We start from the raw sequence: 20,950 nt of genomic DNA, 5'->3' as shown, positions 1-20,950 counted from the left end.
CCTTCCCATCCCCTCCCTTTCTGGCGACTGGCGATCTTATAAAGTAAACTTACCTTGACTCTCTGGCAGCAATCAGTGACTGAAGCAGGCTGCCTGGACCTTCCCTCAGCCAGGTGCCGCCCTCCTCTGTTTCCGTGAGGGCAGGACCCGGCTGAGGGAAGGCCTGAAGTACAGAATGACATGTGGTTAACCATGGAGACGGGGTGAGGACTGGGACAGAGCCTGTGGGGACGGGAACAAACTTTGTCCCCTTATCATTCTCTAAAAACTTAAAACTAAACAGGCTGTTCCAACTAGATGGAACAGCATCTGTAAAATGCTAGTATCAATATGCAAAAACTTAATATTTCTTAGACAACTGGCAACTGAATTCAATGATAAAAAAAAAAACGCAGAAGCTACTTTTGGATTTAAATGAAGCACTGTTAAATGACGTTATTTGTGTCTTGTCTGCCTTTAAACTGGCAACAAACCTTGTCTGGTGATCAGACTCATACCATTCGCAATGTCCTTCCATCATGTGTCCAGTTGATCAAGCATCTTACTGTTACTTTAACAGATTCTGCCATTTCCAACACTTAATTGACATTTATTTCCTGTTCATCCACCACACAGTGTTGTTTCTCTTCTACACCCATGTCTAAAAGACAATGCAATTATCTTCCCAGATGATGTAAAAACAGAGGCAACTGAATCTTTGAGTGCACCAAAACCAGATCGAAATGGAAGGTTTGAATCCATCAACATCAACAATTCAGGATCCTCCACAATCCACATTCCCAGAAAGCATTATATTTGTGGAAAACCCTCCCTCCAAAAGAATAAAAATTGATGTTATCAGTTTTATGAGCGACTTTTATGGAACAATGCCGCCTTTGAAGGCTATTGTTAATGAATTGGACAGTTATTTATGTTCAAGTGATGCAGACAATGATGTTTTGATTTTTTGGAAAAACAAGCAAAAGTGCTTGCCAAAACTGACAAAACTTGCACGGGGGATCCTATGTATTCTTGCTACCAGCATGTCTTCTGAGAGGAATCCGAGACTCAGGGCTTTGCAAGTGGTCCAAAATGCATTAGCCCAACTGATTGCAGGGGTGATGAAATTCTCTCATGTAACACCAGTTCTCAAACAATTACATTGGTTACCGATGATTCAACAAATCCAATATAAAGTATTGACTATTATTCATCAAACTATTTACTTAGGTGATCCTTTTTATCTTTGACAAGCCTTAAAAGTATATCGCTCAAAGAGGTACCTCAGATCTGATACTGCCTTGTGACTGCCTTTGAATCCAATAGTGCAGATGCAAAGCGGAGATAAGGAGGGCAAAAAAGGACTTTGAGAAGAAATTAGCGTTGGAAGCAAAAATACATAGTAAAAACTTTTTTAGATACATTAAAAGCAGGAAACCGGCCAAAGAGTCGGTTGGGCCGCTGGACGAAAATGGTGTTAAAGGGGCGATCAAGGAGGACAAAGCCGTAGCGGAGAAATTAAACGAATTCTTTGCTTCGGTCTTCACCGAGGAGGATTTGGGGGGGACACCGGTGCCGGAAAGAATATTTGAAGCGGGGGAATCGGAGAAACTAAACAAATTCTCTGTAACCTTGGAGGATGTAATGGGTCAGTTCAGCAAGCTGAAGAGTAGTAAATCACCGGGACCTGATGGTATTCATCCCAGAGTATTAATAGAACTAAAAAATGAACTTGCGGAGCTACTGTTAGAAATATGCAATCTGTCCCTAAAATCGAGTGTAATACCGGAAGACTGGAGGGTAGCCAATGTTACTCCGATTTTTAAGAAGGGTTCCAGAGGAGATCCGGGAAATTATAGACCGGTGAGTCTGACGTCGGTGCCGGGCAAGATGGTGGAGGCTATTATTAAGAATAAAATTGCAGAGCATATACAAAAACATGGACTGATGAGACAAAGTCAGCACGGATTTAGTGAAGGGAAGTCTTGCCTCACCAATCTAATGCATTTTTTTGAGGGGGTAAGCAAACATGTGGACAATGGGGAGCCGGTTGATATTGTATATCTGGATTTTCAGAAGGCGTTTGACAAAGTGCCGCACGAAAGACTCCTGAAGAAATTGCAGAGTCATGGAATCGGAGGTAGGGTATTATTATGGATTAAGAACTGGTTGAAAGATAGGAAGCAGAGAGTAGGATTGCGTGGCCAGTATTCTCAGTGGAGGAGGGTAGTTAGTGGGGTCCCGCAGGGGTCTGTGCTGGGTCCGTTGCTTTTTAATGTATTTATAAATGACCTAGAGATGGGAATAACTAGTGAGGTAATTAAATTCGCCGATGACACAAAATTATTCAGGGTCGTCAAGTCGCAGGAGGAATGTGAACGATTACAGGAGGACCTTGCGAGACTGGGAGAATGGGCGTGCAAGTGGCAGATGAAGTTCAATGTTGACAAGTGCAAAGTGATGCATGTGGGTAAGAGGAACCCGAATTATAGCTACGTCTTGCAAGGTTCCGCGTTAGGAGTTACGGATCAAGAAAGGGATCTGGGTGTCGTCGTCGATGATACGCTGAAACCTTCTGCTCAGTGTGCTGCTGCGGCTAGGAAAGCGAATAGAATGTTGGGTGTTATTAAGAAGGGTATGGAGTCCAGGTGTGCGGATGTTATAATGCCGTTGTATCGCTCCATGGTGCGACCGCACCTGGAGTATTGTGTTCAGTACTGGTCTCCGTATCTCAAAAAAGATATAGTAGAATTGGAAAAGGTACAGCGAAGGGCGACGAAAATGATAGTGGGGATGGGACGACTTTCCTATGAAGAGAGGCTGAGAAGGCTAGGGCTTTTCAGCTTGGAGAAGAGACGGCTGAGGGGAGATATGATAGAAGTGTATAAAATAATGAGTGGAATGGATCGGGTGGATGTGAAGCGACTGTTCACGCTATCCAAAAATACTAGGACTAGAGGGCATGAGTTGAAGCTACAGTGTGGTAAATTTAAAACGAATCGGAGAAAATTTTTCTTCACCCAACGTGTAATTAGACTCTGGAATTCATTGCCGGAGAACGTGGTACGGGCGGTTAGCTTGACGGAGTTTAAAAAGGGGTTAGATAGATTCCTAAAGGACAAGTCCATAGACCGCTATTAAATGGACTGGAAAAATTCCTCATTTTTAGGTACAACTTGTCTGGAATGTTTTTACGTTTGGGGAGCGTGCCAGGTGCCCTTGACCTGGATTGGCCACTGTCGGTGACAGGATGCTGGGCTAGATGGACCTTTGGTCTTTCCCAGTATGGCACTACTTATGTACTTATGTACTTATGTACTTATGTGTTTTGCAGAAACTAGAATTTCTGCCTTTATTGTGGATGGAACACAATTGTGGGATACGCTTGCAGGACATTTGCGTTTATGTAGCAATATAGCTCGATTTAAGAAGCTACTGAATACGCAGTTATTTGTGGCTGCGCATGTTTGAGACTTTGATAATATTAACTTTTCTTGCTTCATTTTATCTGTGCCTTAGGGTTTGGATGAAGACATGAGTTGTCTTGTTTTAGATATTGTATTATGCATATTATGTATGTTATTTTGGAAACCACCTAGGTTTTTAGGTGGTACCGTATTTTTCGGACTCTAAGACGCACCGGACCATAAGACGCACCTAGGTTTTAGAGGAGGGAAATAGGAAAAAATTTTTTTTTCCTTTTTCCCTCCTCTAAAACCTAGGTGGTCCGGTGCGTCTTGTCCGAGTTCGGGATCGCCCTCCCCTACTCACGTCACGCGATGTTCACTGGTGGTCTAGTGACGTCGGGGCAGGAAAGAGCCCCCTCTTTCCTGCCCAGCGCGCTGCTCTCCGTCCTCCTGTATGCTGCCTGACGGTCTCGGTGAGATTCAAAATGGCCGCCGAGAATTGAAGTCTCGGCGGCCATTTTGAATCTCGCCGAGACCGTCAGGCAGCATACAGGAGGACGGAGAGGAGTGCGCTGGGCAGGAAAGAGGGGGCTCTTTCCTGCCCTGACGTCACTAGACCACCAGGGAACATCGCGTGACGTAAGTAGGGGAGGGCGATCCTGAACTTGGGGGGAGGGCGATCCCGAACTCGAAACTCGCTACCTTCGGACTATAAGACGCACCCCCCATTTTCCTCCCAAATTTGGGGGGAAAAAAGTGCATCTTATAGTCCGAAAAATACGGTATATAACTTTTCACAATAAATAAAATAAGGCCATTTTCTGTTGCGGGAAGGACTGTGGAAGACAGGAGAGCTAGACTGAATCCTGAGATTGTTGATGACTTATGTATTCATCCACGGATTAAAAAATCATAACAGTGCTTCATAGGGTATATTTCTCCCCTGCTAAGGCATACAGAGCAGGTTGTATTCGGTCCCCTTGGACGTTTTAACAGGGTGGATTAGGCAGTGATGTTCCTATGCTGGCTGTCACCCGGGACTGATCGCCGCTGCACCCCTTCTCCCCCCCCCCCCCCCCCCAGCACATCACCTCCACTCCCTCCGGTGTATCACCTCCTGGGGATGCAGGGAGCAGTCATGTGGCTGTTGCCTCCGCTGGTTCCCTGCACCAGAACAGAAAGTAATGTCAGAGTGAGCAGGGAACCGGCGAAGCCAACAGCCACGCGGCTGCTCCCTGCACCACCTTGCAGCATGCCCCCACCACCCCGCCCTTGGTATGCCACTGGGATTAGGGTTCCTTGGGGTGGTAGAAGTCAAATATTGTTGGGGTTGGAAAGGTAGAGAGTGGCAGGGGGGGGGGGGGGGGGGACGGTTCAGTTGCTCATCATTATTGTTTTCTATTTGTGATTTATAAAGAACAGTTGTACAGAATATGGTTCCTTATTATACTTTAATAAAAAGATCTAAATATAAAATCTTGAGTTCAAGGCTTGTGCAGATGAGGACAGAGCTAGTGGGGATGGGGTGGGGACAGCAACAGAGCCCATGGGGACAGGGACAAACTTTGTCCCATGTCATTCTGTAGCCTGAGGCAGCCTGCTTTAGTTAAAGATTGCTGCTGGAGAGTCAAGTGAGACCAGTTTCAGTTTCCTAGGATCTTCTCTTTGGAACTCTTTACACCTTGCATCCCTTTAGAACCCTCCTATCCAAAATATTACTCAAGACCCACCTGTTTACTGAGTCCTTCGACTAATCTGCATAACAATGTCTCCCTCCCTTATGTATCTGTTCCCCCATTTGTTTTTATATTGTAAACTGCATAGTCGCCTTATGGATCACTTGCGGTATATCACGTGCTGAAAATAAGAGAGAGACAGTGAACAGCAGAAAATGGAAATTAGATCCTGGAAAAGGACTTAGGAGAAAACCAAGAAAAGGATGTAGTAGAGAGACCAGGACCAACCCAAGTGGAAAAACAAAATGCTCAGACAACAAAGGTACAAAAACATTTTGCTTTTTAATATTTAGAGAAATGAGGTGTCAGCTCTGAAAGCGTGGATTTCTTGTATTTCTATCTCTCTCTCTTCTTTTTTTTTTCTGGTGATCATAGGCTGGTTTCTTGAGCTTTCAATTTCATTTTTATTAGGTATTTGTTTCTAATTTGTAGTCTCTTAGGGCCTCTTATCAAGCCACGCGGCAATGCTGATGGAGCCCATTCAAAGTGAAAGGGCTTTGTCGGCATTGCAACACCAGAAACCGCTAGCGCGGCGTGATAAAAGATGCCCTCAGCTTTTTTTACTAGGTGATGGTCTGTGTTTTCCTTTTGTAACAAAGTAGATTCTGTGTATGATTGTTCTGTTTTTCCAGCGGGAGGTGTGCTGGTGTTCTAGAACATTTGCAGTGCTGACCTTTCATAGGTAGCGTTAGTGCAGTTTGAGTGTGTATTTTGGATTTGCGCTTAGCTTGTGCCATTCTCAGTTGTAGCTCAATGTAGGTATTTCCCTGTCCCTGGAGGGCTCGAATTGAAGTTTGTATCTAAGGCAGGGGATGGTTGTTACTTATCCTAATATCAACAATGGACTGCAAATAATGTCTTTGAGATGTTGAAAGACTCGAATACTGTTTTTTCTTTATTTATCCTTTTTTAAATATTTTTCTTTCACCTTTTTCTTATTGTTTTTTTTGTTTTTTACTTCGGAGGAAAAGATCTCAAAATTGCCCCAGTGTCAGGACGAACTTCGTCATCAATATATCCCAAGGCACACTCCAGGCTCAGCTCATCACAGACCAAAAAACCTCCGTTTATAAATACATGTTTTTATGTGGCTTTTTAAAAGCAAAATACACCTAACCATTCAACGTGATTCAAAATTTTTCATGTCAAAAAAACATCTGATCAAATAACTTAGCTTTTTTGCTTCAGATGTGGGTCTGGCTGTCAAATGCCTAATCATGTGTCTCCCGACTCCCTTACTTATCCAACAGCTGAAGGAGCAGCAGTTAGATTTGAACCCTGGTTTCCCTGGTTCTCAGCCTGCTGCTCTAACCATTAGGTACAGCTAATACAAATAATACACATTCCAAACACAGTTGGTAACTCAACAATATCTAAAACTTGGTGGTCAATTAGCTATCTAGCAAAAACCTTGATAGGCAAATAATTTTATTATTGCCATTAAACACAGCCCCCCCCCCCCCCCCCCCGCCCAAATATTAAAAACCATTTAACTGACAAGGAACAGCACCTGGCCGGTTAAATGGCAGTTAACCGGCTACCCCTGCTGAATAATCCCGGTTAGCGGCTAGGAGATAACCGGCTATATCACAATATAGCCGGATATCCCCAAATATTCAATGCATAGACAGCTATTGTAAGCTATTGTAAGCTGCATAAATAGCTGGAAAATATTTGGCCAGTTTAAACATAACCGGCTATCTCCGAATATTAACATAGCTGGGTAAGTTTAAACCATCTAAAAATAAACTGGATATTCATTGCCGGTCACCAGAAATGAATATCCAGGCTGACCGAGGGAGTTAGCTGGGCTCCCATCCTCGTTCTGAATACTGGCCCCAGGAATTTTGTTACAGTGCTTATTTTTGGGGTGGGGGTGGGGCAGACAGCTGATGCAGTTGCACCAGAGTGAAATAGTGAAGGGGTCCTTCCCTGCTATGTTCAAAAGTGCCCCTACTGTTCCTTTACTGCTGATTTAGGTGTTGCTACCCTAAGGGCTCCGTTTACTAAGGTGCACTAGCATTTTTAACACGTGCACAAAATTAGCGCATGCTAACTGTGTAGGCACCCATAGGAATATTGTGGGCACCTACACAGCACCAGGGGCGTAGCTACGTGGGGCCATGGGGGCATGGGCCATTGTAGATTTGGCTCTGCCCCCCCCCCCCCCCGCTGCCAACCCCTTCGATTGCCCCCTGCCGCCGCCAACCCTCCCCCGCTGCCCCTGTTGTCGGGTACCTTTGCTGGCGGGGGGTCCCCAACCCCCGCCAGTTGAAGTCCTCTTCTCTGGCGCAGTCGCGTTGCTGATCTGCAAGGGCAGGCTTCTGTTTCTGTGAGTCTGACGTCCGACTCACAGAAACAGAAGCCTGCCCTTGCAGATCAACAACGCGGTCACGCTGGAGAAGAAGATTTCGGCTGGCAGGGGTTGGGGACTCCCGCAAGCAAAGGTACCCGATTGGCGGCGGCGGGAAGAGGGGGTCGAAAGGGTTGACGCCGGGGGGGGGGGGGTCAAAAATGGCGGGGTGGATCGCCAGCGCCAGGGGGGTTGCTAAAATGTGCACCCTCACCTCGGGCTCTGGACCCCCTTCCCGCCGAAGTCTGGCTACGGCCCTGGTTAGCGCACACTAAAAGCACTAACACAGTTTAGTAAACAGAGCCCTAAGGATTTAATCTTGATCTGCCACCCCTATCCCACCCCAGCTCCGCCCCACTTTAAACCCCCTTTTAAAAAAAATCTGAATCACACTCTCCCCTCTCTCAGCCCTTCAGCCTCACACGGATGCCTATTTTTAAAAAAGTCTGTTCCCCCTGACATCAAAACCTGGCTACATCTCTGCACTCAACATATGCGATTTCATGCACTTTTTCAGTCTTTTCAACACATTGAAAATTTTACTATACAATCCTGCTACTGACTTCGATGCTGTTATTACTCTGGGAATCATTAAAAGCCACACTTAGAGGAGATATAATCAGTTATACTGCTAAGAAAAGAAAACTTGAATTTTAAAATACTTGGAAGATAAAATTAAATTTCTAGAAGCTAAACATCCAAACATCTTCTTCATCAACAACACTTCAAGAACTATTTACTATTAAATATCATTATAATAAATTGGCCAGTAAAATGGCCGGTCAAGACGTTTTTATTTAAAAAATCTAGTGAATACATTGGAGATAACAAAGCTAATTGGTTATTATCTAAATACACAGGGCCTTGTGTAGGCACACTTAATTTTTAGTGCACACTAATTTTTAGCATGCCTACAACGAAGCTTAGTAAATAGGACCCTTAAAAGGTAAACGTAATAAGACTCAAATTTCCGCCATTAAAAATAGCAAATCACAAATATGTACCTCTCAAAAAGAGAGAGAAAATTATTTTGTCACTTTTCAATCTGAATCCATTCTTCACAGATACAATAGACTCTTTCCTCAAAACTTTAGATCATCCTACTCTCGCTGATAAACAGCAAGAAATTTTGAGAACTTCTATAACTGGGAAAGAACCAGAATCACTATTAAATCAATGGCGGCAAATAAAACACCAGGTCCAAATAGATACACAGCAGAATTTTAAAAAAGTTTTCAATCCACATTTATACCTCTTCTATTAGATTATTATCATTCTATGTATTACGATCCAGTCAATCAGCCCCATTTTGCCACTACTGTTATAACCCTTATTCCTAATCCTGGTCGAGACCATACATTACCTCAAAACTACAGACCTATCTCCCTTCTTAGGGCCCTGTTTACTAAGACGCACAAGCATTTTTACATGCCTACAATTAGCGCATAAAAACGCTAGCGCGCCTACAGTGTGGCTTAGTAAACAGGGTCCTATTGGATTATAAACTTCTCACTAAAACACTGGCAGTCAGACTTAATAAAGTCTTGAATTCAGTTATACATATTAATCAAATAGGATTCATGAAAGAAATATAGGTGATAATCTTACATTATTCCACTCCCTTAACTATATAGCTTCTGAGATTTAAAAAAAAACCTTATATGTGGCTCTCTCCCTGGATGCAGAAAAAGCATCTGATCTCATTAAATAGTCTTATTTTTTAAATTTGTACAATGGTTTAATTTAGGCCCCAATTTCTCTAGTTGGCTTTAAATACTATATAATAATCCACCTTCTTGGATACTAAAAAACTGTATACTACCTTGAATGAATTGTTTCAAAAAGGCAGTAAATAAATCCTAATAAATAAATAAACAACTTAACTAAGGGCCCTGTTTACTAAGGTGTGCTAGCGTTTTTAGTGACTGCTAAAAATGAGAACGCGCTAATGCTGGAGACACCCATAGGAACATATGGGTTAGCGCGCACCAATTTTTAGCATGCGCTAAAAACGCTAGCGCCCCTACAACGCAGATTAGTAAACAGGGCCCTAAATCTATTCAATTACATAGAGGCATGAGCCAAGGTTGTCCACTAACTCCGCTCCTTTTCAACCTAGCTCTTGAACCTTTATTAATAGCAATACATCAAAAATACAAATATGTCTGGCACTAGGGTACATCAAATACTGAAATTAAAGTTGCAGCATAAGCTGATGACTTACTTTTATTTTTAGCTCAACTACAGGTATCAATTCTACAGCTAATGAACACTGTTGAAAGATTTTCTTCCTTTTCAGGATATAAAATGAATTAAGAAAAATCAGAAATAATGTCCCTCAATTCATATAAAATGCAATCTAATATTGGACATCATCATTTTAAATGGTCTCCATTACAATTAAAATATTTAGGAATATGGCTTAATAAAGATCCAGAGCAGACTATGTTATTGAACACGTGAAAAATAAACAAACAAACAAACAAACAAATAAATAAATAAATCTTACTGTAATAGATGAGAAGCAATAACTAAATGGTCCCTTTTGTTTCCTTCTTGGTGGGGCAGATTTAAAATGGTACTGACTCCTTAAATCAATTATGCTTTGATTATGTTACTAGGTCTTTGTTCAATGGGGATCATTTTCGAAACAGAAAAACATCCAAAAAGCGGCACAAAGCAGCAGATGGCCATTTTTTTTGCCAAAACATCCAAATCACTATTTTCAAAACCCATTTTTACTTAGTAACATAGTGGATGACGGCAGATAAAGACCTGTATGGTCCATCCAGTCTGCTCAACAAGATAAACTCATAGTACAAGGTACGGCACTTATATCTGATCTTGATTTGTCCTTGCTATTTTCAGGGCACAGATTGTAGAAGTCTGCCCGGCACGGGCCTTCTTCTCCAGTTATGGAAATTAAAGCTGTACAACTACAATCGGGGCACAGACTGTAGAAGTCTGCCCAGCACTGGCTTCTCTTCCCAGTTACTGGTGTTGCCATCTAATCACCGCTAAGCTTGTTTGGTTCCATTTCTTCTATACAGGATTCCTTTCTGTTTATCCCTCGTTTTTGAAACATTTTCCTTTGCAGTTCATAGGCAGTGCATCCAAATCACAAGGGGGTGTGTTTGGTGGTGGTGGTGGTGGGGATTTGGGTGTTCCCAGACATAATGAAACAAAGCAAATTTAGATGTTTTGATCTAGACTTGTTTCAATCACGACTGTCACAAAAAGGCTCCCTAAATAACCAAATGACCACAGGAGAGTTTAGGGCATGACCTCCCCTTACTGTCCAAGTGCTCACTGACCCCATTTCCACCTCTTAAAGATATGAAAAAAAACAGTATATACCAGCCTCTATGACAGCTTCAGATGTTATGGCCAGTGCTATTATTATTATTATTATTATTATCAGTACAGTCTTATAACCTGCAAAACACCACAAAGTTTGCTGCAGGTAACAGCAGACAAAAACTGAACAAACACCAGGCATTACAATATTTAAACCAGATCTACAATGCTTTCCAAAAAATCCCCCACAAAACTCAGCAGCTTAGTGGTCAGTGCAATGCGCTGTAGAGAAGGGGACCCAGGCCCATATCCAACTATAACTGTTACACTTGTGGTAGAAATTGTGAGTCATCCAAAAGCCTACTGTACCCACACATATCTAAATTTGAATCTGCCAAGCCCCTTCGTGAACAATTACATTGGCTTCCCATCAAAGAACGTATTGCCTTTAAGGTCTGCACCCTGATTCACAGGATCATTTATGGTGTAGTTCCTGAATACATGCCTGATCTGGTTGACCTACCACCCAGAAACAGTTCCAGTTTTACCCGATCCTACCTAAATTTACATTATCCTGATTGTAATGGCCTTAAATATAAACCTACCTACGCCTCCAACTTCTCCTACATAGGCACACAACTATGGAATGCTTTACCCAAATCTGTAAAATCAACTCAGAACTATCTAAATTTTAGAAAATTATTCAAGACCATCCTGTTCAAGAAGGCTTACTTTCCTGACTCAACCTAACCCACCCATTCCTGGTTTTCAGCAAGATTCATCGACCTTATTAACTTGTAACTTTGTATTATCTTTTGCTACCTTACTTGTTTAAATGATATCTATTTGTCTATTACCTTACTCTTACATTGTTTAATTGTACTTTTCTGTACTGTCTTCCCTACGGTTCTATGTAAGCCACATTGAGCCTATAACTAGTGGGAAAATGTGGGGTATAACTGTATTAAATAAATAAATATAAGTGACACCTGCAGCCATAAGGACTATTGCAGTGATGTATAGTTGGGTACAGTAGGTTTTGGTGGGTTTTTGAGGGTTCACTGTACAATATAAGGGGGTAACAATGACATGTGTACCTGGGAGCTTTTATGTGAAATGCACTACAGTGCCCTTAGGGTGCCCCACTGCTCTGCTGGGATGTCTGTGCGGCCAGTCTACTCAGAATGCTGCCTTCCCATACATCCCAATGGCTTGTTTTTGTGTGTTTTTCCCTTGGATGTATTTTTTTTATTTGAAAATGGTCAAAAAAAGATAGAAACACTGAGCACAAAAACATCTAGCAAATTGCTATTTTTGAAACAAAGAGATAGTCTATGTTCACCACTTGACTTTTGGACTTTTCAGCAAAACATCCAAAATCGGATTTAGACATCTATTGAAAATGCCCCTCAACAGATACTAAGGGCCCCTTTTACAAAGGTGCACTAGCGGTTTAAGTGCATGTTAAAAATTAGCGTGTTAAACACTATGACACCCACTATATTCCTAGTGTTTAGCGTATGTCAATTTTTAGCACGTACTAGAAACGCTAGTGTGCCTTAATTAAAGACCCCCTAAATTAGTAAATTTTTTCCTGAAAAAATAAGGTATCCAGGGTTGCTCTTAAAGCCTCCAAAGAAAAGGGTGGTGTTAACTATCCTGACTTTTATACATACCAACAAGTCTGCTGGTTATCTGATGGTTGTATCCAGTGTTACTACTACTACTTGACATTTCTAAAGCGCTACTAGGGTTACGCAGCGCTGTACAGTTTAACATAGAAGGACAGTCCCTGCTCAAGGAGCTTACAATCTAAAGGACAAATGTACAGTCAGTCAAATAGGGGCAGTCAAATTGGGGCACAATAGTGTTTTTGCAGATGTGTTAGTGTGTGATATCAATGAGATATTTCTTTAAGGATTCTCATTGATAATTGCCATAGCATAAATTCTGTAGCTTATTTTATTGCACTGTAGCAATATTTTTCACATGAATGAATAGGTTGCAGTAACTCCTGGTGAAGGCCTAGGTGCCAAAACATGAGTTGTGTCGAGTATTGTTTGTTCAACAGATAAAGTACCTACAGCATCATCTTGATTTCTTAGTCATTGTGTGCTTGTCTCTTCTGCTGTTTTTTGCTTCTACAACTGGAATAAGACATACTGTTCCTTATACTTACTTCTTGTATTATTCCATCACATATTACTAATTTTAAATTATATTTAGATACTCATTCTACCTTATTGCCTATCATTATATAGATATAAATAGATGGCAGTTATCCCATATGTCACTATGGTACAACCCTAAATTTCTCATTGACCATAATACTATTTGCTGGTCTCTTTGGAACTCTTCTGGAATCAACTCACTGAATTATTTTATCAAAAGAAGCTCAATAGAAATAAATACATTACATAGCACAACTATACATGTTCTTAGTAAAAAGTTGATGACTGAAGGAAAAATTATCTCATCTATCTACAAACTGATACATCATTCAGAATTCAATTTGGACAATAGATTGATTTCCAATTGGACTTCAGAACTGAATTTAACAACACATTCAATACCGTGGGACTACTTTTGGACCAGAATTTCCAGATCAACACAATCAGCCAGCTTGCTCCAATCTATATACTATATACTCCAGAACAGAAAATTACATGTTAATAATCATAAGTACATATTGCCACACTGGGATAGACCAAAGATCCATCAAGTGCACAAATAAATGGCAAGATCCCAAAAAAGCTCAATACATTTTATGCTGCTTATCCCAGAAATAAGCAGTGGATTTTCCCCAAGTCAATTTAATAATAGTCTATGTCCAGACCCTTTTTAAAACCCGCTAAGCCTTTACCACATTCTCCGGCAACAAATTCCAGAATTTAATTACACATTGAATGAAGAAAACGTTTCTTCAATTCCTATTAAATTTACTACTTTGTAGCTTCATCACATGCCCCCTAGTCCTAGTATTTTTAGAAAGAGTAAACAAATGATTCAGGTCTACCCATTTCACTCCACTCATTATTTTATAGACCTCTATCATATCTCCCCCTCAGCCGTCTCTTCTCCAAGCTGAAGAGCCCTAGACACTTTAGCCTTTCCTCATAGGGAAGTCATCCCATCCTCTTTATCATTTTTGCCACCCTTCTCTGTACCTTTGCTGGCATTGTAACTCTTCAGTTGGAACTTTGCAATATATGTTCAACGAATTACTCATTGTATATGGCTTCTGGTGTTCTATTGGGAAAGCTATAGAAAAGATTTTGAATATTGAAGTACCAATCTCTTTTTCTGTTATAATTCTTCGATCACTACGTTCTGATCACAATACTTTACTGAACTTCTTTCAATTGCTCTTCAAATGATTTTAGGCTCATGGAAAAACACCACTTTAAATGAAACATTTTGATGGCATACTGTGTATGCCTTGTATATAAATATGAACTTAAAGCATCAGAAAAAACCCAACAGGGTCTGTAAGATAACATCTATATGGAAACATCTGGAACAATATTTAGAAATCAGAGTTATGAATAATCCATCATTGGGTTTCTGACATTGTCATCATTTTATCCTTCACTATTTTCTTTTTTTCCATTTGGTTTACTTTTTATTTTTCTAATCATGTAATTATTCATGCTTATTGTTCACATCATTATTGAATTGACATGGTTAATTGTTATTTCCAGGATGGTAATTATTGTTATGATTCTATTGGCTAATTCAGCTACTGTTCTCTTTATTTAAAAATTCACTAACTAAAAAAAAAAGTAAATTAAAAAAATGAGATACCTCTTGTATTGGACTAGCAATATATTTATACATGGAATGTATTTTAGTCTAATAAAAAGATATCACCATATATATTTTGCTTTATTAACTTTTATTTATGTGCATTCAAGTAAACTAACAGGGCAACTACACTATTTTATCTGAGAATATTGGAGGCATTTTAGGGAGTTGGGGGAAGAAGGAAATGAGAAAAGCACTCTTATTTATCTTGGGTATGAAACACAAGATTTGTGTGCTCTCTTCCCTTATATTTACAGTAGTGTCCTTGAATGTGTGCTAATGCATTTCTTCTCAAGCTTTCAGGCGTTGTTTTGTTTTGACCTGATGAAAATATATTTCCAATCATTTACATGCCTTTCATCAGGTGCAAAACGTTCTCTAAAGCTAACCTAGTACTATACGTATTACGTTTGTTTAATGAAATAGTTATCACTTCACAGTACTTTTATTTGTTGACCTTTAGTTGTGCAGTGGCAGTAAACCTGGCCTGATTCCCTTAGGCTTTTTTTTTTTAACCAATTCTGTGTCAGGAGGTGAGGAGTGGAAGCGCAGACTATCAGGCCCTTGGGCTGCTAGTCACAGCCACCTGTTTTGAAGACTTCCACGCCCAGGATCCCTTTGGCCCATCTTTCGGCTCTCCCTGCCAGCATGAGTCACCTGAAATCCCTCGCTCATTTTTTTTTTTTTTACTTTCGTATTTGGCGCTGCAGACGGGGAGGGGTAGAGGGGCGAGCCTGGCGCTCATGGCAGCCCCCCTTCGGCTGTGCACGAGCTCAGCCGGGCCGTGCCGAGCTCGCGCAGTGACCGCCTCTCGCCTTCCTGGGCGCTCACGCGCCAGCCATCTCTCTTATTCCGGGTATTGTGTCTAATAAATGCGCGGCCGCCTCACCCTCATCAAGCTGATTAAAATTCTTGCGCGCCGGCCGGAAAGCAGTCCCAAACCCCTCCCCCTCCCCCTCCCCCAGCATTAACTAACTCTAACTCTCTTTCCACCTTCTTCGGGGGGTGTCTCTGTTTAGTCCCCCCTCCCCCTTCATGCCCGTGCCTCGGTGCGTGCGGCTTTCCTCCCTCTCCCCCGGGAAGCCAGAGGGGAAGGGCTGCGGGCTGTCCTGCTGCTGCTACCGCCGCTCGGGCTCCTGCAAGCCGGTGGTCTCGGCGGTGTTATTTTGTATTAAAATGAGGAGGAGGAAGAAGAAGCAACAGCAGCAGCAGCGCTAGCAGCAGAGAGAGAAAGCAGGGGACGGCGGCAGCAGCAGCAGGAGGAGGAGGAGTGATGAGTCAATGCAACTAATAATTTAATGGGGACACAGAAAGCAAAAGCGGCTTCGTCCGGACTGACACACATATACGCGCAGTACATACATGCAACAAAGCTAATCCGTGCAAGCCAGCCGGCAGCAGCAGTAAGAGAGCACCAAAGCGGCCTTCAGACCACAATAAGCAGCAGCTATTATTTCATAATTAGTACTTGGGAGAGAAAGCAGAATAAAGCGGAGGAGCGAGAACCGGCAGATTTCGGAGCTTCCTTTCCGCGAAACTACTCCTGAGCAGTGTTTTGCGCGTCTTTCCGTCGGCCTCCGGACTTTTTGGAAAGTGCCGTTTCCCCACTTTTCCGCTTCTGCTCGTTTCTGTATAGAAATTATTTTTATTTATTTATTTTTTGTGTGTGTGCGCGTGTTCTCTTGTGTTATTTTTCTTCCTTGAGCTCCCGATCGCCTGTATACATGGGGAAGAGCCGGCTCCTCTGGGCTGTGTTTTGTGGACGGCGAAGGTGAAACGAAAAGTGGCAGATGCTAGTTCGCCGGTAATATTCGCCCCCCCCCCCTCCGATCTCCCGTTTTTTAAGTCATGCTGCCGGAGAGGCGGGGAAGGTAAAAGTTTGGCAGGGAGGTGGGGAGACTGGATCTACCGGGGCCCTCCCTGCAGCTGCCGATCGGGCTCCTCCAGCCCCTTCTCGCCATGCCGCCTCCTCCTCCTCCTGTCTCCAGAAACCCCCCCAGGCGCCCCGGCGATCTCTAACACCCCCCCCCCCCCCAATCTCCCTGTTTGTTTTGAAGCATTTCCCACTCCGATCCTTAATTTTTTTTTTTTTGGTAGTACCTTCATTCCACCTCTCACGCTGAAAATCTGTCAAAATTGTTTTAGAGGGGAGGTCTTCTTTTATTTATTTATTTTCTTCCTTTTCGCATTGCAAGATTTTGCTACTCCGGTTCATTTCTGCCCTTCCCCCCTTCCGAGGAAGAGCAAAACAAAACAACAAAAAAATATATAGATGCATGTATAATAGAGTTTCGGGGGAAGTCGCCTTCAGGTTTGCCGTGACACACACACACACATACACACACACACACGCGCGCCCATATACAGAAAGGACCTCGGCACCACCAAGCTTGCACTTCTTCCTCCTCCAGAGCCCCAGCTGCAAGCAAGCCGTCCATTGCCTGTGTCATTTACATGCAGTCAAGTTCTGAAGTGGTGAGTTTCCCCAGTTGCTTTTGCTAATTTGTCTCACTTAAAACTGCAGGCTTCGGCTTCTAGGTAGCACTTGGCTTCTTTGTCTCTTTAAAAGGTCAGAGGGAAAGCCCGGCCTGGAGGCACTGGAAGTCTTGCCTGGACTCCTGGCTGGGAAGGGAAGCCTCCAGCCTGAAATGACAGCGAGGGGGGGGGGGGGGGGGCGTTGTGAATGGGCCCCGTGGATTTCAGGAGAGGAAGCGGCTGCTTCGCTTTTTTGACAGGGTTCACACATAGGAACATGCTGGCTATCCTTAGCAGCCTTTTTGCAAGCGGTGTAAGTGCGAAGAGGGGGCACTTGCTTTTAAAAGGCTGCTTAGAAACTTGTAGCTGCGTGGGGGATGGCTCGCACGTAAAAGTAGCAAAATCTCACCGCTAGACTGTAATAAATAAATAAAGATCATAGTGACTCCATTGTGCTGTCATTCGGGGGCAGGCCGGGCTCATTATTTGCAACTGAGCTCTCGGTGAACTTTAGCCTTGGGCATGGAGTTTGAATGACTAAATTAGGTGGTTTGTCTGCATATAATTTTGCTTTGTAATGCAAAGCTTTTACAAGGCTGCAGAGTGCACAAACGTTGCTTGCAGATGAGACTACAGTTTTAAATAACCTGTGTAATCCTCACATAATGTATTAATGATGCATTAAATACAGATAACTGCGTTCTGCACGTACATATTACTTTTTGAGCTAAATAGTGTATTCAGATTAAATTGTTGTAATTCCAAAGTTGCTTAAACTAGCCTGTGGGTGCTACTTTAGCATAGATTAGTATTTAGATAATACATTCTTCAACAGAGAGGTATCTTAAAGCGTGTTATAGGAAAAGGTATGTTGTGAATGAAATAAGGCAATCTAGTAAAAAAAAATTGTTAATGAGTATTATAATCTAAACCATATGAGGTCACAAGCAAGGGCAAACCTCATGCTCCCAGAATACCACCCTAGAGCATAAGGATAAATTAACTATTATTCCTGGAACTTTACAGTCATTCTGCTGACATTCTTAAGGTTGCTTGCAAAGCTTTAGATTCAAACAGTTTATATAGTACTTGTCCATATAGTCCAATGCAGGTTATGTTTAAGCAGCAAAAGTATTGTTTCGTTTACAGAAGTATCACTGGACTAGATGGTATATAGCTTTGCTAACTTTGGTGGCTTGAAAAATGTACAGAATGTGCCACATTACTAGGCAGTGAGAAGAGAGCAGTAATTATCCCATTCCTGGCAGTTTCTAAATATGATGCTGCCTCTGCTCTGCATGTTCACACTTAGTAATATTGGTTCGTAAAATGCATATCTAGTTCCACTTTTATTACTGATTGCGTTCTGTGCTTTTTTTTTTTTTTTTGAGAACTGTCTGATCTTAGATGTCCTCTCTCAGGCTATATTAAAAATATTAACTTGAAATTAGTTTTTAGCTACTAAAGGGCCTACTATAGTTTTCTACAGTGTGGTTGTTGAGGGAGATCCCATACATTTGTAAAGCCATCATTCTGTGTATTAGCCTTGCTGTATTTGATCTTCCATGTGCCATGCAAGTAGGCACATTTTTGGAGTAAAACAAGCGCTTTTCCTAATTGGGTATTTTTGGCATTACATATGCTTTGTGCTTTCATCAAGTGACTCCCAATCATGATGTGTTGCCCTGCTATGGAATAGTGTTTTCACTGGTGACTTATAAAAAAAAAAAAGTGATACTTCATTGTACAAAATATTTGGTGGATAACAAAACTTTTTTTTTTTTCATTTTTGCTTTTTATGGCTCCGGTTAACCACCACCATTATCTTTTTGCCTTTATCCTTCAAAGGAGTATAGTTGCCATGTTAGTTCACTTACTGCGCTAAATCAGCGCTTTCTACATCAAAATAACTATAAAGTGAATAGGAATTAAAAATAAAAGTAAGTGGAGGGTAGCTCTAGAGTCTAAAGAGAGCCTCATGTACAACATCTGAAGCTAAGCTAGGTGTTAAAAGTTTTCCATAGCAAAATCTACTTTGTTTGCACAGCACTTACAAGATGTCAGAGCTGTTTGATCAGTGCTTCCACGCTAATAGACATACCTCTTGTGAATTTGAAATGGATCATACCTCTTTTAGGTTTAAACAAAAACATCTCTCAAGTGTTCTGGTCCATACCATAAAATAGAAGTTGGGAGAATTCTGCCAACAATTTCTCTCATCCATTTTAAGATTAAATTGTCAAGGCATAGTCTTAGGGTTTTTATTCAGACAGGTACAGTGATGGGTGCAGGTGTAAAATAACCACATGCTCACTCTGTGCAACATATATATATAACTTTTTTTTTTTTTTAACTGTAGCAGGTGATCTTAAGAGGCGGGACTGAGTATGGATCATTTGAACGAGACAACTCAGGGGATAGAACATTCAGAAATGTCTAACAATGTAAGCGACCCAAAGGGTCCACCAGCTAAGATTGCCCGCTTGGAGCAGAATGGGAGCCCATTAGGAAGAGGAAGACTTGGAAGCACAGGATCTAAGATGCAAGGAGTGCCTTTAAAACACTCTTCTCAGCTGATCAAGACAAACCTTACAAAAGGTAACCTCCTAGCTATCTTCCATAATACAGAATCAATTTACCACTGTCATTTACCCATAAGCTATGCAAGAAATGGGCTTCCCCCATTTTTTGACATTGAGCTGCAGTCTCAGTTTATTTGTGTTCTGGGATCTAAGTCTGCGTGCTAGGGTGGAGCATCTGTCCTTCCAGGGTGGAGTCTGAGCTTGGTCACGGTTAAAGGACTGCTGTTGAGGTGCTCTCCCTACGACCAAGGTCTTCAGCAAATGACCGCCAATCTTTGAATAGTTTAGCAGAATGGCTGGGATAAAAAGGACCTAGAATTCCAGGCAATTTGGTTCTAATCTTTATATAGCAGGATAGCTCAGGCCAGCCTGACTTTTATATACCTTGTAAGGTGATATAATGAAGAGGGGTCAGAATTTTGGAGATTATAGCTGAAGAGTTATTTATTATGTCAGTTTTTGCAGATTTATTTTCTCTGTACAAATTCATTGTTGAGCAAAGAACTTGAGGCTCCTTTTTTTCCCCCCTTCTAGTGGGTAACTGAACTACAGTTAGTGACTGTAAGGAAAATTTGCATGTTAGATCTTTTTTTTTTTTTTTTAAGTAGTAAGATAGAAAAAAAGAAGACTCAGTCTAGACTGTATGTGCTCATCTGAATCAATGTGTGTGCGATTTGGAATTTGTTTTGAAATAGCCACTCTTGTACCTTGTTCCTCCTGAAGCATTTTTTTTTTCTCTCTTGCGTCAGGCTTTGAAGTCAGAATATTCTTGGCATTTGCAGAGCAGCCTGTGAAAAAGCTGCCATGATTATGGAGCGCATAAAAGTTTTGAAGGCAGTGGAATTTCATTGTGTTTGATGCGAAACATTTAGCATACAACCCGTTTTTATTTTATTTTTTTTTTCCTTGTTTGGCAAAAACAAAGACTATATTGATCTTAAAATGAACAGACACAGCAGTCCGTATTGTTAGATCTTTATCTATTAAAAATGGAAAAAAAAAGCACTTCAGCAAATTCGTTGGCCTCTGCTCCTGATTGCCCTATTTATTGATTGTTTGCCAAGGATGTATGCATCTTAAGAAAGCCGGGATAAGAGCATTAAAAATATAATTTATTATGGCTTTTCAAACAGAGTGCATTAATATTGTGCTCTGAAGAGCTAGAGCTCTATCTAAAAAAAAGGCTTTCTGACGCCTGCAAACATATAAGTTCCATAAATTCCTAAATAGGAGATTTCAGCTGTCTCTGGTATTATGTGATATTTGCACAGCAAACTTTAATGCCAGGACACTTTTAGACAAGGATTCTACAGACTT

General features: G+C 41.6%; 1 protein-coding gene across 5 annotated transcripts in view; it reads left to right on the top strand.

Annotated features, from left to right (window-relative positions):
- Positions 1 to 16,697: 16,697 nt before the first annotated feature.
- The window catches only part of SATB1 (SATB homeobox 1), a 209,807-nt gene continuing 205,554 nt past the window's right edge, over positions 16,698 to 20,950 (top strand). For 4 of the 5 annotated variants that reach the window (XM_030202690.1, XM_030202682.1, XM_030202671.1 and 1 more), the window contains exons 1-2: positions 16,698 to 17,051; positions 19,411 to 19,649. In XM_030202690.1, the coding sequence (XP_030058550.1) occupies positions 19,439 to 19,649 (211 nt within the window). In that variant the 5' untranslated portion in view covers positions 16,698 to 17,051; positions 19,411 to 19,438. The remainder of the gene's footprint in view (positions 17,052 to 19,410; positions 19,650 to 20,950) is intronic. The other variant, XM_030202698.1, reaches the window with a different exon arrangement.

The sequence above is a fragment of the Microcaecilia unicolor genome, chromosome 1 (genome assembly GCF_901765095.1).
Source record: "Microcaecilia unicolor chromosome 1, aMicUni1.1, whole genome shotgun sequence".
Classification (NCBI taxonomy): domain Eukaryota; kingdom Metazoa; phylum Chordata; class Amphibia; order Gymnophiona; family Siphonopidae; genus Microcaecilia; species Microcaecilia unicolor.
The sequence above is the reverse complement of the archived record's forward strand: the minus strand, read 5'-3'. Positions and strand labels throughout refer to the sequence as shown.